Below are 17,325 nucleotides of genomic sequence, written 5' to 3' on the forward strand. Positions count from 1 at the left end.
TTAAATAAAATAAGGGTAAGTTTTGTAATTTCAACTTTTTGTGTCATTTTCGTGTTTCTCAGGTTGATCGGAGCACAATCCAAAATTTTTAATATTATTTTTGGATTGATCCGAAAATTACACATTATCTACTAAACTCAACACTAACACTAAATATCCATATCGTGTTCATGTCGTGTGTCGTTTTGCCATCTCTATATCATAGTAATAAATTGCTTTTCTTTGAGTATTAACTGTACGTGTAAGCGAAGTAATTTGCATGAACGTATTTGGCACGTGATGAGGATCTTTTAACTTTTGGTTATGATTGACACGTGTATGGACACGTGCATGCATTCACAACACTCCTCACATGCAAATCATATCTTAATGTACTTTGACCATAATTCTGACCACTTATTTCAAGGCATGGCTTTCAGTGTAAATATAATTTTATACTACTAAATTAAAAAAAGAATTCAAATATTATTAGTGCTTTAGAAAAAAACTTATAAGTAAAATATTTAATTTAATTTCAGCTAAACCCATAATTAGTAATGAGTATTTGTTTGTTTTCAATTTTCGAAACTGATTTTTGTCTTTTTAATCTAAACATAAGACAAAAAAACGTTTAGTAAAAATTCGAAATAATTATTTTTACAGAAAAATCAACTCAAATCTACTACCTATCAGTAATAATAAACAAGTAACAATAATAAAATACAACAAACAGGAACAGATGAAACAAACGACACTTCGATAGGGTACAAATATCTAAATTTGATATTTTTCGATAACTTTTCGGACCTATTACCGATACTAAGTAGCAGTAAAAAATTTGTATCCATATTTCATGATATTATGCATATATCATGGCGAATTGTTCAGAAAAAATTGTGTCTTCCACAATGGAACCCTTAATCTCTTTAACTTTTGTAGTTTTAAGGATTAATTCCTTCCTCATTTATTTTATAGGTTAAGTCTCTTAACTTTAATTTTCATATATATATTTTGAGCCCTTCACTAACTAACAGTGTCATTAGCTAAATCAGTAGTGAAAATTTGTATAAAAATTAAAGATAAAAAACTTAATTTTTAAAACCTTAAAAATTCAAGATTTAATCATGTATTTTGATATTTATGTATTTAATTATTTAATTATGAATTTTTAAAAATAACAAATAAATAAAATTCTTAGCTTAGTGGTTGGGAGTTTACCTATGTTTTGAAAGGTCATGAGTTCGAATCACATTCGGATCTGGTGGAGAATTTTCTTTCTTCTTATAAGCACGTTGTGCGCAATTTTTTTTTAAAATACATATAAAAGAACTAAAGAAATTGAAATAAAAATGATTTTGTGTTTTATTTTAAATAATGCTATTTAAATTAATAATTGAAGTTAGAATATCACTTCTACACTAATAAAAAAAAATATTAATAAGCTAAAACATACCATAATTATTCACCCGGACCTTAAATGTCCAATAAAATTGGTCATTCATTATTAGAATTTAGGTTTATTAGAATCTTAGGATAAAGATTCAAACATCCTAAGACGTAGACTTAATAATTAAATTTAGATCTAACGGTGAATCAGGATCAAAGTGAACCCTACTGTATATACATATTATATTAGTTAATTTATAATATTTTGAGTACATTCCATTCATGTTATTTATTATTATTATTATAGGAAAAATCATATTAAGTCGCATGATTTTTATAACTTTTATTGATTAAGCTCCTAGTCTTTAATTTTCACACATATTTAGCTTCTCGCTAATGTTTACTTCACGAAACAATTAGTGAGAGGTTCAATGTGTGTGAAAATTAAAGTTCTGACTTAATCTGGAAAAATAAATGATTAGGAACTCAATCCTTAACATCATAAAAGTTTAGGAGCTTAATTATAGATTTAACCTTTAATTATTTTGGATTAAACTTCTATTTGACACTTGTTATCCAAAATATTATCATTTGGCCCTATAGTATTATTTTATAAAATATTCCTATTAGTGTATCCTATATGTGATATTTAACTCATTTTGAATGAAAAACTAACCGATTTAGTAAAAAATGTCACATGACACAATTTTTAACATGATATATAAATATAAAAAATTTATTTTTTCTATATAGATTTAATGTGGATAAATAAAAAAGAATAATTTCTTATTTATCTACATATTAAATCTATATGAAAAAATTAAATCAATTGTAATTGTTATATGTATATGCTATATGTGAAAATTTGTGTCATATGGTAAAAAAAAATTACTTCAAGACATAAATGTTAACAAATAATATCATATAGAGGAAATGAGCAAATTAATTCAAGATATACTAAGAATCATTTATTCCTTTACATTACTTAATAAGAAAGTAATGTAAGGGTTTAATCTTATACCCTTATTAAATTGGGTAAAGTTTAAAAATAATAATTGTGCTTTCATATTTTGTGTACATATAATTTCTTTTGTCCAAACAGATATTAAAGTTTTTGTTTTATTAAAAATAAGAATTATTTAATTTGAAATTATAAAAATCACTATTAACAACTTTAAAATGAACAATTCTAAAAATTAAAGTTGTTTAATTCTAAAAATGAAAGTTATTTAGTACCACATTTATTATGGAATTAAATTTTTTATTTTCTAAAATTATACTTTTTCGAATTTTCTCTCTCTAAACATTCACTTTCTCTATCCTCACTAAACAATACTTAAATGACCTCAAAATTAAAAGGTTGAAGAATTAAAGTTGTTTAGAATATCATAAGTTTTCAATTTTGAGACCGTCTTTAAATTTTAGATCATTGTTTTTAATAAAACGAAAAACCCTAGTCATCTCGTGGTTGTAAACAAAACCTTCCGTTAGGACAACTTTTTCTTTTCACAGATACAAGTTTGACAAAACGTGAAAGCACAAAGTGTTTTTTGGACTTTATCTCTAAAAATGTGTTAAATTGAAAGTTCAAGTATAAAGCCTAAAAAGTTGAAGGACCTCATGAGGATAATTTATTATTGTAATGGCCTAAATAGGGTCAGCCCTGACAATTTATGGGCCGTTGGTAAAATAAGAAATTAATAGACCCCCTTTAATAAAAAAAAAGTGTAAGTAAAAATTTAAAATATATTCTAATAAATTAATAATTATACGGTACGTATTATTACGTTCGTCAAAATATATTTCTACTTATCCAAAATCAACAAAGATGTTTCACAATATTTTTAAATTAATTCTTAATCTGTATTCAAAAAATCAATTAGAACATTTTAAAGTTTAAAATGTCAATTATTTGGATCATTTAAAACCTAAATAGTATTAATATATATATATAAAAGTTATTTTATATATTTATAGACCTAAATTTTTTTGGACTCCCTATAGCTCTGGACACTAGGCCACGCACTCCCGATCTAAGCCTAGGGCCGGCCTGGGCCTTAGGAAACCATTATCAATAAAACAAGTAATGAAATATTGGAGTTAGAAAGCTCATGGTTTCAATGTAAAAGATGTCATAAAAGCATATGGCATGCATGATCTAATTTAATTTAATTTATTATTTTTTCAATATAGTACTACCTTTCTAGGGATATTTCATTAAAGGATTCTAGAAGTATTCTTTTTTGACATCTTCGAGAAGTATTCTTAAATTCTTCAATATCAATTAAATTTTCGGATTTGCATGGCCATGATATCATATCCTTTCTAGATATTACTATAATTTTTAAGTTTTAATATACTTTATTTATAGAAATTTTCTTTTATAAAAATTACTAGTTGTAAGTAGTTTTTCAATAAAATATATATAGTTAATTTGATATTATAAATATTATTATACTAATCTCAATACAAATATTATTAAAAAATTTCAATAATTTATGTGTATTTGATTTACTTGTCGTTTACTGTTACAAGTTAGAAAATACTATTTTTTCAAAAAGCAGAGATTCTTAGCTTTTGTAAAAAACTGATTTTCTGCTATGAAAAATAAATATGATGTATTTAACCAAATACTTACGAGGCGTTTGGTATTGTATTGGGATAGGGATACAGATAAAGGTTATGATAGGGACAAAGATAAATGGTTGGGATAAAGATAAAAATATGATAATCGAGAATTATTATTCAATGTTTGGTATGTGGGATAAAGATAAGGATAAAATAATACATTTTACTATTTTAACCTTATTTAAACTACATAACATTAATTTGAGGGATAAGATGGACTTTTCCATCTTATTAAAATCACAGGAGCTTATTCCACCCCCTTATAACATCCCCTCCTGGGTATAAGATTTGAGGGATAAGAGGCTTATCCCTCACCCGTCTCACTTTTCTATCTCCCAAATAAACACGAGATAACTTATCTCGTGTTTTTATCCCTATCCCACCTCCTCTACCCCTTCTAACAAACACCCCGTTAAAACTTTCCCTTTTCAAAGATAAATAAGGCTTAAAAGAATTCAAATAAAGATAAATTAAACAAACTATATGTAAAATAGTCTTTCAACCATTTAAAGTACGATTTGATACCCTACGGAAGTATCATTTACATGTAGATCAATATCATCCTTCATATCCGAAGACTTACCGTCTGATCAAGAGAAACGAATATTCTCTAAAGATGTGAATGACACCATTCAACCACGTGGAAGAATCTCCATTGTCCATCCTAGTAGTCGTACAATTGAAAAAAAATGTAATCGTTAGATCAAGATAAATGGTTGCGCAAAGGACATGAGGTACATGACATAGTGCGCCGCCTAACACTTAGAGGTCCGAAGGCCTTAGGCCAATGAAAAGATGACCTCTGGCAGCACACTTGTGGCAAGGTGCACCACTTGGCGGTGTCTAAACATAGCAGAGCCAACTGAACGTTGACACGTATCCAATAACTCATTAGGGCACTATAAATCCTTGACAACCACTATAAATTGATAAAATATATGATTCATATGAGGTATATAAAACACAACATTTGTCAAGACTCTGAATAGCTTCAATCTTTCTTCAACCCTTACTAACTTAAGTATCAGAGTGAGTTTGTCGAATATCAATCTCTATCTGACCAACTGTTATTCTTATTTCAGGATTCCGGTCTCTATCCGACCACAAAATTGCTTATATTACTCAAACATCATAATTTATTAGACCCACATTGATTATTATGTTTTAATATACCTTTTTAAGGATTTTTCATTAAAGGATTCTAGAATTACTCTAAAATTCTGTTTTAGATTGACATGAACATGATATATCATATACTTTAAACTATGATATTTAAAGTTTGAATTTATTATAGGATATATAGAAATCTCATTCATTAATTAAATTTCAGCACTTATTACAAAGTACATATATAATTGAAACTTTTATTCTTTTTTTTTTTTTCTGAAAATGAGAGCTTTACAAACCTTTAAAAAGGATTCTGCTAAATGAATCTGATTAAAAAAAATGGGAATTTAAAAAAATCAAGTGAAGGTATGAAAAAGAAATATTTGATTATTATTAAATTTTGAAGTATGAAAAGTTAATTATGATTGTTGTAAAAAGTTTCTTAAGAAGCATGAATACATATAATAGATTCACATGCAAATCAGATTAAAATAGAAAAAAAAATTAAAAATTAGCATTCCATACTTTACATGCAGAGATATAATTGCTAAGCCCATGCATCCATTTTAAATTAAAATTAAAGAAAAATATAAAATTAGTCAAAAAAATAAATAAAAATAAAGAACAAATTTAAGTTTCAAGGGAAATGCAGATTCAGTTTGAGATGGTGTAGATGTAATCCTAACATTTTCAAGCAAGATCAATTTTAGCAACGCGTTATCAAAAATTTGAAAAGACCGATTTAACTGTTTCAATTTATCGACAAACCAATTAAATAACAGCGAAATCAGTCTTTTCAAATTTTCGATAGTGTATGGCTAAAGTTGCTCGTACGTTCGTACTATTTTTGCTGATTTTTTTGTAATTATATTAATAATATAGTAAATGTTTTAGACAGTTTGACAAATTTTTGTTATTAATTTATATGTAGCAGATTTAGTTTTTAGCATTTTAATAAAAAAATTATAATTTTGTTAGTAATACATTAAATACTTAGACATAATTGATATTTGGAAGTATGAAGTGACAATTAAATATCAGTCAAACTTGTTTTTTCTAATTTTATATTAGGATAAAATTGATCTTTTTTAGAAACAGTAGGTTAAATTGCATCATTCGATAATTAAAACTAAACTTGCCATTCTTTTAAAATGTTAGGGTTAAATTTGGTTTTATTCCAAAATTAAATTATGTGATTTATCGATTCTTAAAGACAGCTTTCGTAGTCTAAAAGTTTGTAAATAAAGATTCTCTATTTTTTGAAATTTACAGATAAATGATATGTAAATCAGTTTTTCGATCAAATACACTTGTAGTTTGATTCATTTGCAAAATCAGACTTTGAATTGTGTAATTTACAAAGTCGGTTTTTTTAATTGCTCCAAATCGCTCATTACTCAACTTTTATTCATTGTTGTGTTCATTTTTATCTCGTCCCTAAAAACTTACTTACGCATTAGAATAAAGTAGTTGGTTTCCAACTCCTCTTCTAAGTCTTTTTTTTTTGTCTTGTTGCGGGTTTACCCACAACAGGACCGATCTTGGACATAGACATAACTTTTTTTTTTTATGGTTTATAATATTTCTTGACTTTTAGAAATTTTATTATGTATTTAAACCTGTGTTAAATTTTTCCTATAAAATTTCTCCCACAGATTACATTGGTCACAACAATACCCAAATTGACCCTAATCGGCAAAATAATAATATATATATTTATATATGACAAAATATCAAAATAGCTTCAACTTTTTTAAAAAAAAGATCCAGTTTATTCAACATCAGAAATTGACTGATTAGATAACTGTCATTAATCCCTCTAGCCGCCGCATATTTCAGTTTTAATATCACTTTTCATTTTCCAGCGTTATGAATCGACAAATATTACATCATCTAATATGACAATTTTTTTATTAACGAGACATTTAATTATACTTTAATAAACACCAGGATTAAAATTGTATTATTACGGTCTTCTGTAAAACCTTGAAACTATTTTATTAACTTTTATATGTATGTATGTATATATATATCATATGAGATTGGTTTCATATAACAGTCCCTTTCCCTTTATCATATTTGATAAACTCAAACTCAATGGGAAACTTTTCCGACGAGCCACTAAGTCCCGCCGCCCGGTTAATGGTCCACCCGACGGTGAACTCCACAATACACTGTGCTCTTGGCCTGAAAAACTCCGTCGACATTAACGCCTTAAAATCCACAATCAAAAACTCTCTAATGGTAACCCATCCAAGATTCTGCAGTCTTCTTTCCCGAGACAAAAGCGGTCGGGAATACTGGATTCCGTCCGAAATCGACATCGACCGCCACATCATAATCGTCGACAAAAACTCCTACTCCGCCGGTGACACAACCGAGAAAATCGCTCATGATTACGTCGCCGATCTATGCGTAGGCACTAAATTAAGTTCCGATAAACCGCTGTGGGAAATTCATGTGTTGGAGAAGTGTTTGGTATTCCGACTTCATCATGCTCTCGGCGACGGAATGTCGCTGATGTCGATGTTGTTAGCTAATTGTAGAAAGGCGGAGGATCCGGAGGCGGTGCCGACATTGGTGGCTGGTGGTGGCCGGAGAGATAAGGGGAGGGCGGAGAAGAAAAAGAGGAGTTTGATTAGGACTTTGATAGGGTTTATACAGATGGTTTTTTTTACTTTGATTTTTACTTTGGAGTTCGTGGCGAGGTGTTTGTGGATTTCTGATCGGAAAACAGTTATCTCCGGCGGTGATGGGGTGGAGATGTGGCCGAGAAAAATTGTTAATGCTATGTTTCTGATCAAACATATGAAGATGGTCAAAGAAGTCGTCGGAGATGCGGTACGTTGGGTTTTTTTTTTCTGTATTGAATTTCTGCATTCTTTGATTTTACAAAAAAAAAAAAAATAAAAAAAAAATAAATAAATAAATTTTAAATAAAACACTGGTGGTTTTATTAATTTTCAGATAAAGGATTGTGGTTTACTTTTTGTCAAAACGAGGATTGAGATTTCGCACTTGGATTATTACTATTAAAACCATCTTTAACGACCTGAAAATGAAAATTTTCAAGAATTAAAGTTGTTCAATATCATATTTTTTTATAGAACTACATTTTCGATTTTCGAAAATCATCTTTTTTAGAACTCTCTCTTTAAACATTAACTTTTTCTCTTTACCAAACATCATCTAAATAATCTCAAAATAAAAAAGTTGAAAAATTAAAGTTGTTTAAAATATTAGTAATTTATAAAATATGTCATTTTTGAAGTTGTCAATGGTGATTTTAATAGTATGAATCGAAAAAGTCCTTATTTTGCTAAAGTTTAAAACCTCAATCCTTGTTTTGACAAAAAGTAAACCACAGTCCTTTATCTGAAAATTAGTGAAACCATAAAAGTTTTATTTAAAATTTACCCATTTATTTATTAGAAGTTATTTTAATGTTATATAATATTCAATAGAATTATTATTTTATATAAAATTTAATTTTTAACTAATAATTTGTTTTGACAGAGAGACTGGGAGTTGATTTTAGAAAAAAAATGAAAGAAACAGAAGTGAGATATTAATTATCGGGTTTGTGTCCTGTTAATTTCAGGATACAGTTGAAATGAGTTAACTCTAATCCAATTTAAAAACTTTATGTCATAATTATGTTAACCTAATCAGATTAGTGTTGATTTCATACGGTGTTTTACATATATTAATTAAAATAATACGAGAACGTGGCACTATTTTTAAATATTTTATATTATTTTTGGATTAATATATTAATACTAATTATCCAAAAGTTTGCTAATAACAAGTTGGAAGTCATGTAATAAGTTTATAATAATATAAGAGGTTCGTGTCGTGTTTATAAATAGTAATTGTAAGGCTTAATACATCACCAACTCCCTAAACTTGTCTATAAAAGTAGATTGAGTTCCTAAACTTTGCAAGTGTCTCACCAGCTCTTTGAATTTGATTATTTCGTATTACCAACTTCCGGAACTTGTCCATAAATGTAGATTAGTTCCCTGAATTTTATAAGTGTCTCACCAACTCGTTAAACTTGCTTATTCCATAGCAACTATACAAAAACCATAATACTAACTCTCAATCGTCATCCATTCGATCTCTCAAACCTGCAACACTAACTCTTATGATAGGTTGAAAGGTAAGGAAAAAGAAAAAATTATTCTCGAATAGATGAATATGCATTTTTAGAATTTAGGTTTAATAGGTTTTTATATTTAGTTACGAAATAAGTAAGTTTAGAGAGTTGGTAAGACACTTATAAATTTTAGGGAGCTAATCTACTTTTATGGATAAGTTCAGAAAGTTTATGATACGAAATAATCAAATTAAAAAAGCTGGTGAGACAATTGCAAAGTTTAAGAAGCCAATCTATTTTTATGAACATATTCAAAGAGTTGATCATCTATTAGGCCCAATTATAATTTTACTAACTTTATTAATAAAGTTATGTCGAAAACGAAGCTAAATAAAACAGAAATTAATCAAGCAAAGATCGAACACAAGGATTTGTTAACGAAGTTCGGCAATTTTGAATTGCCTACGTCTCCGGGAGCGATAGCGGTTTTCTTATTGATCGTGTAAAAAAGATACAGTTTTTACATGTATTTATAGTGTGTAACAAAATTACTCAAATACCCCTGTACCATACCAAAGTTCGGCGGTTTTGAATTGCCTACGTCTCCGGGAGAATTTATAGTGTCGTTCCGCTCTGTTCCGCTCGATGCACTCCGCTCCTCTCCGCTCCACTCCGGGATAAACCCTTTTTGATATTATGAGCCATATACAACAAGTTAACACGTAAAAACATAAAAGAGTATAATAATAATTTTAATATCCGTATTTTTTCATGTCATTTTTGTGTTAATTTCATGTAAATCCAAAAATAATATACTAAGGTGCTGTTTGATAAAACTGAAAACTGCTGAAAAAATAAGTACTAAATTATAAGTGCTGAAAATATTAAATGATTTAGTTCTTATAAAAATATTATAAAAATATTAGTTGATAATGTTTAACTTAAAATGTTAAGTTAAATATTTTGACTCATCAAAATAAGTGATTTTTCACTTAATTAACTAATTTAAGTGGTGTAGAAACAACCGTTATCAAACACACTTAAATTAAATAAATAAGTGCTCAACATTTTAATTTAAGTAATTAAGTGGTTTATCAAACAAGACCTAAGTTAAATTAAAAACTTTTTAAAAAAAGGTTAAACTGAAACTAAAATTTAAATGAATTTAGTAAAAGAAAAATATGTTTTTGTAAATGAAAAAACTTCACATCTGTATTTATAAAATTTTATACCATGAAAATGTCTGTATAAATTCTTAATATAAAGTTTATTTTTATATTTATATTTATATCTTAATTTTAATTTAATTTGTTATTTGATTTGGTATTAATATTGAAATTGTGTGAAAATGCAGACTATCAATGATGTTCTAATAGGAGTAATATCAGCTGGATTATCAAGATACTTCGATCATCGATCTCCAAACTGTAATCAATTTTATTCTTATTATTATTATTATTATTATTATTATTATTATTATTATTATTATTACAGTAAATTTCAAATACATATTATTATTATTATTATTATTATTATTACAGTAAATTTCAAATAAAACCTCTGTAGTTTCACTAATTTTCAGATAAAGGACTGTGATTAACTTTTTGTCAAAACAAGGATTGAGGTTTCACACTTGAATTAATGCTATTAAAACCATCTTTAACGACCTGAAAATGAAAATTTTCAAGAATTAAAGTTGTTCAATGTCATATTTTCTATGAAACTACATTTTTTATTTTCGAAAATCATCTTTTTTGACCTTTCTCTCTCTAAACATTAACTTTCTCTCTCTTTACCAAACTTCATCTAAATAATCTCAAAATAAAAAAGTTGAAGAATTAAAGTTGCTTAGAATATTAGTAGTTCTTAAAATATGTCATTTTTGAAGTCGTCAAGGGTGATTTTAATAGTATGAATCGAAAAAGTCTTTATTTTGCTAAAGTTGAAAACTTTAATCCTCGTTTTGACAAAAAGTAAACCACAGCCCTTTATCTGAAAATTAGTGAAACCACGGGGTTTTATTCGAAATTTACCCTTATTATTATTATTATTATTATATTTGGATAATTTCGTAAGTCACTTGAAAATTCTGGTAGGTGGTATTTAATAATTTCAACCGTTTGATTTAAATTATTTTGGCTGAATTATAATTTTAAAATAGATAAAAACAAAATTTCCTTTTTAAGATCGTTGGAGAAATCAAATTTGGTTTTATACATTCATAACAGTCCTATCCTATGTTTGTTGACCCAATGGAAATAATTCTATTTTTTTTATTTTTTTCAAATCAATTTTGTTACTTATAATTAATTACATAGTTTTCCACAAATTATCTCATAAAATGATAAATTTGAGTTAGACTTTCTAATATAACCAGTAACGGGTCAAAATTAATGGATAAGGAGCGGTTGTGGTGGTTCTTGTAATTTATGAGTGCAAAATTAATATTTTTCAAGTGTTTTTATATAAAAAAAATTAAAGCCCTACATAGTTTTATAAAAAAAAATTATGTTTTTCATCCAAGCCCCCTATTTTCCAATTGGTTATTTAGGGCTCGTTTGTTTCAACTACTGTTTGCTATTTACTGTTCTGGTTTGCTGTTGGAAAAGCCGTTTTTCCAAAAAACAGAGATTCTCTGTTTTTGTAAAATGCTGATTTTTAGGTCTAAAAAGCAAACATGAGATCATTAATCAAACACGTAACACTCTCCCTTTTGAAATGGAAAGCCAAACATGAGCATGAGAATGAGCAACCAAATACCCTCTTATTTTTTAAGAAGATTCGGACGTGTTGTCATTAAATTCCGGACATTCTTTCCTAATTCTGCTATTGATTAGTTAAATCATTACTTCTTTTTTGTCAAACAAAACAAAAAATTATGATTAATTCATCAACAATGACGGATTTAAAATTCAGAGATAGAGATAAAGGGTATTTCAATATCTATTGAATGCTTAATTTTTTTTAATTACTTTAAAAAAAATAAAGTCTCCTACAAAAATGTAATGGAGTTTTCCAGTAGTCAGTGCCCTACCGAACCCCAACTATCTGTCTATCAAGAGATGCCTTTGAGAAACTTGATCGTCTTAAATTCGAAATTTGACCTCTCTTGAAGAAAAAGTATATTTAAATCTTGATTATTCATTTTAAGTTTAATTGTCAGAGATTATTCAACACGATCTATCATTTTATTCAAGTGAATCCAATTTTAAATTTTGATGTACAAACAAAGACGGAGAGACGGAGTGTACGGGTCCATTTCACTCCCGGCCACTAGAATATCATTCTAGACGGCTCTCTGCCCGAAAAAAGATCTAAAAGTGCTATAATTTTGTATGAAACTAATTAATATATGTTAATTTTCTCACCGACTTCTTTTTCGTAGCTCTAAAAGAAGGGGATCGGATAACAGGAATAGCTATGGTTAACTTAAGGGAGAAATCAGGATTACAAGTAAGTTTTTATTATTCACATTTTCCTCCCCTTAACTTCTTGAAATTTATTTTTCTTAAAATCCAAATTAATTTGTTGGAATTTTTTTTTCAGGATGTGAGAGAGATGATGAAAAAGGATTCAAAGTGTAGATGGGGCAATGAAATCGGCACCGTTTTGGTGCCTATTTATTATCAGAAAGGAATTAAACCTTTACAATATGTGAAGAGTGCTAAAGAATTGACTAAGTTGAAGAAAAGAGGACCAGTGGCTTATTGGTCACATAAATGTAGAAATGTTTCAATGTCCTTGGCTGGAATGGAGGTAATAAATCAATTTTAATTTCAATTTAATTAGTTTGTTTTGAACTTTGATAGATGATTGAGTGAGTTACGTGCGTGAAAAGGCGAATACAGAATTCGAAAAGTCGGGGTGTAAATTTACACCCCCAGTAGCCTTCTTTTGTGGAAATAGAGGGACTGAACCACCACTCTCAAGAGTGATTTTCGGAGGGGGTGCTTAGGAACCCCCTGAGCCCACTGTCTTTGCCCCTGCATGCGTATAGATATCATAGAGAGAAAAAACAGAGAAATGGAGAGGATCAGATAAATGATCCCAGTAGCCCCCTTCTGTAGATATAAGGGGACTGAATCACCCCTCTCATTGGTGATTCTCGAAGGACCGGGGTGCTTCGGAACCCCCGAGCCCCGCTGTCTCTGCCCCTGCATGTAGATGTTATAGAGAGAGAAAATAGAGAGATAGAGAGGATTGGAGAAATGAACAACTTCGACAGATGATAAAGTGTGTGACATGTGTGCAAAGACGAATACAACATTGAAAGCCGAGACTGTAAATTTACACTTCCAATAGTCCCCTTTTGTGGAGACATGCAGGGCATGTTTGGGAATTGGTTAGGAGTGCGGCCGCCTAGGGTCTAGGGTTAAAAGAAGCCCTTTTTTTTTAACTATATATAGTACTTTTTTTAAAATTATAAATGTAGTCATACTATCCATTAAGACCTAAAAGGGGACCAATAGTATGACATTTTAGGCGTAAAATAAGCTTAAATTTCTATTTTAAACTTGTAAGTATAATTTTTTTTATTATTAAAACTCTTTATCTCTTATTTCGTCTGGGACCATAAAATGTCAAGACCAATCTTAAAGACAGGGAGGTTGAACCACCCCTATCAGCAGGGATGGTTCTCTAAGGTTGGAAGTATTCCGGCACTTTGAGCCCCTTGTGTTTTCCCCCGTATGTGTGGTTATATTATAGAGAGCACAATATAGAGATATAGAAGGTCAACGAAATAAATAACTTTTTTCCCTTTAAGGAAGTAGTTTCATGATTTTATAGGTTGTGGGTTGCTATTAAAAATCTCTAGTTAGTTTTAAACTTGATAGATCTCATTGAGGTAAAATGACTTTTTCTATTTGTCGAATCTGTATTGGAATGACCCTTTGTTTATATGTTAATGGTAAAGTGAGTCACATGGGTGCAAAGGTGAATACACACTTCAAAAGCTGGGGTGTAAATTTATACCCTTAGCAACTTCCTTTTGTGGAGATAGGGGGATTGGAACCACTCATCTTAGGTTTTCAGTGGCCACGGATCCTTCACCACCCCCGAGTTGTCCTATCTTTTCCCCTGCATGTGTGTAGATATTATAAAGAGCAAACCAGAGAGATGGAGAGGGTCGGAAAAATGAATATCTTTGTTCCTTTTAGTGAAGTACCTTCCCACTTTTATAGGTTGTGCATTGTTGGTAAAAAATTGTTTTGTCCTTTTAACTGGTTCCAATGTACATAGGTTTATGGGTTAAATACTAGAAAAAGAGTTAGAGTAAGGTGAGATGAGTAAGGTTAAAATGCTCCCGGACGAAACTAGTCTAGGAGCGTTCAAACCATGCCACATTAGTATTACTATTGATCTAACATGATCTAAATGATTCCAAAGATAGAAAAAATCTCTAAATTCCTTCTAATGGACTAAAAATGGAAAAATTCTAAAATGGATGTGGGTGACCAAATTGGTCTGGGACTGTCTAGTCCATGTCACATCAGCACCACTGTTGATATAATATGATGTCAATGGTTCCAAAGAACGGTGGAAAGGCTCCTAAAATGGAGAGTTTTGCCTTTCATGCTTAATATATACTCATTTCTCGAGTGTAGTTACTTATATAACATCCCTTTATTTAATCTTTTTTGACCCATCAAAGCATACTTTACTATTCAATATATAATGAATGGTTGAAATTTAATTTTTGAATATTTTTGCGCAGATTATGAGCTGGGTCGGACATAAGTTTTTATGCCAAACTACATTTACGATATCGAATGTTATTGGCCCACAAGAGAAGATTACGATAGCTGGCAATCCTATTACCTTCATCAGAGTTAATCTAACTAGTTCTCCTCAGGTAATTAAATATGTGATCGAAGTGTCTCACAAGCAAAGTGATTTTAATGTGGTATCGAACCAGTGGTTCGAGACCATTCATATTGCACCACGTCAGCAGCGTTAACATGAAGCAATTTGAGCGGTCCCAAACCAGTATGCTTCGGACCAGTGTCAGATTGCATCTTGATTGTAGTATATTTTTAGAGGCTCTTATCAAGTCCATAACGTTTGAGTTTGACACATTGAATCATTGATCAATTACAATCAAAGACATTAAATTTTTGATGAAAAACATAGAAACTCATTTAACAAAACATTATTTATTAATCTTTATTCAAAATTTATATTATGAATTTATGAAGATGAAACAAGTATAGTCCATTAAATTGAATTATATATTTACAACTAACTAATTTATTAAGTAGAGAGTCCGTTCCAATTTTTTCCACCTAGGCAATGCCTAAGACGCCTGGGGATGCGTAGGCACTGTCTGGGTGACATTTAGAACAAAAAAAATATTTTTTTTGCTTTATTATACTTCATTTTTTAGTATTCTCGCATGGTTTTTGGTGAATTGTGTTTATTGTTTTCATTTTTTTTTTATAATTATGTTCTCTACTTGTTTTCATGATGAATTTAACCGCTTAAAGACATTATTTTATAGTTTTTGACGAATTATATTATTTATACACATTATTTTTTTTCTTATTTGAATTTTTTCAATGATATTATTGTTTAAAAGTTATCGTTGAAAAATGTTTAAGAATATATGTTATAAATATATGTGTTTTTCATATTAAATCATTTTAAATTATTATTTTTAGATAATAGAAGTATTTTACATTTATATAATAATTTTTTATTAGGAAATAAAAAAATATAAAAAATACAAAATCAATTAATTCTCGAGAGTCCTGTCTGTAACATCCTGATCCAATACCTTGTAGATATTGTCCGCTCCGACCCAAATCCAATACTTTGGACCTCACCTCACGGATTTAAAACACGTCTGCATGTATTGGATTCTTATTTTACTAATAAGTGAGATTTAATTCATTCCTATCCCTATCGTCATCCCTTAGGCTGCTCAAACTTCTAACCTGGCGCCATCCACTCCAGACCGTGTCGTTACACTGTCGGAGCCCGACCAATTAACATGTTCTTTTTTTTTTTTTAATGTTTTTGACAGGCATTGGCAATGAACATGGTGAGCTATGCAGGGAAGGCAGATTTACAAATATTGGTGGCCAAAGACATAATTCCAGACCCTGAATTTCTTGCAAAGTGCTTTGAAGATTGTTTGCTTGAAATGAAAGAAGCAGCTTCTACTCAGCTACCTTATAAATGAATTCTGTGTTAGGGTTTAGGGTTTTGGGATTTAGGATTTTATTTTTAAAATAAATGAATTTTGTTGCTGCTTAATTTTCTTTTCCAATCTGCTAATTAAATGTCAACCTTTTCTTACTTCTTCATGTTGCTAATTAATTTTTTTTACTTTTCCAAAGTCTCATTTGTTATCTTTTCAAGTTCTAAAGTTTCTACTATATACATCCGACCAATTAAAAAAATGGAAAAAGAATAAATGGGTACACATGAGGAGTGTAAACGAGCCGAGCCGAGCCCTAGGTAGGCTCGGTATTAGCTCGTTAATATCTCGAGTCGAGCCCTCTCGAACCGAGTTTTGACGAACTTTAACCGAATCTGACCGAGTTTTAACCGAGCCGAGCTTTTATCGAGCTTCTAACGAGTTTTAACCAAATTTATCATACATGCATAAAATAAGTAGCGTAGAAAACAAAAAAAAAAACCCTTATAACATATAAAATATTTAAGTGTCTTCTATGGTTACTTTGTTTTGACAAAGTAAATCTTACTTTGTTTTTTTCACCATTGGATGATAGTTGACTTTAACAAAGTAAGTTCATCCAATAGTGATAAAAACAAAGTAAGCATAACCTAACCCAAATATTTATAAAGAAAAACAATTGTTGAGATTCCAGAATACTGATGGTACTTGTGTTCGAAAAACACAAACTCGGAGAAAAATTTCAAACAATGAAATACACATGTTAAAGTTTGTTTGTTCCTTATCAAAACCTAATTATGTAGCTAAAGACTCAAGTGTCTAAGCTTTTTCTTTTTTGTACCATTTAAATCTTTTTTTAGTTGTGAATTGTGATGAAAACTAATAATAACCAATGGAATATATCAGTCTTGATCACATGCACCTTAATGAGTATGTAGAATTTGCTCATTCACCGTTAGATCTAGGCTTATTAGAATCATAAGGT

General features: G+C 29.4%; 1 protein-coding gene across 1 annotated transcript; it reads left to right on the top strand.

Annotated features, from left to right (window-relative positions):
• Positions 1-7,168: 7,168 nt before the first annotated feature.
• LOC136226773 (wax ester synthase/diacylglycerol acyltransferase 2-like) lies at positions 7,169-16,504 on the top strand. The gene is made up of 6 exons (XM_066015424.1): positions 7,169-7,941; positions 10,554-10,626; positions 12,585-12,652; positions 12,746-12,955; positions 14,916-15,053; positions 16,224-16,504. Exons 1-6 carry the CDS (start codon positions 7,198-7,200, stop codon positions 16,380-16,382), a joined length of 1,392 nt encoding a protein of 463 aa, XP_065871496.1. The 5' UTR covers positions 7,169-7,197; the 3' UTR covers positions 16,383-16,504.
• The last annotated feature ends 821 nt before the right edge of the window (positions 16,505-17,325 follow it).

Source organism: Euphorbia lathyris, chromosome 4 (genome assembly GCF_963576675.1).
Source record: "Euphorbia lathyris chromosome 4, ddEupLath1.1, whole genome shotgun sequence".
In the NCBI taxonomy this organism is placed as follows: Eukaryota; Viridiplantae; Streptophyta; class Magnoliopsida; order Malpighiales; family Euphorbiaceae; genus Euphorbia; species Euphorbia lathyris.

What these genes read in the sequence shown, in the direction of transcription:
- LOC136226773 (XM_066015424.1), top strand. Translation starts at nt 7,198, where the DNA reads ATGGGAAACTTTTCCGACGAGCCACTAAGTCCCGCCGCCCGGTTAATG. An exon ending in GGGAGAAATCAGGATTACAA is followed by an intron (nt 12,653 to 12,745) that starts GTAAGTTTTTAT and finishes TTTTTTTTTCAG; the next exon opens with GATGTGAGAGAGATGATGAA. An exon ending in TGTCCTTGGCTGGAATGGAG is followed by an intron (nt 12,956 to 14,915) that starts GTAATAAATCAA and finishes ATTTTTGCGCAG; the next exon opens with ATTATGAGCTGGGTCGGACA.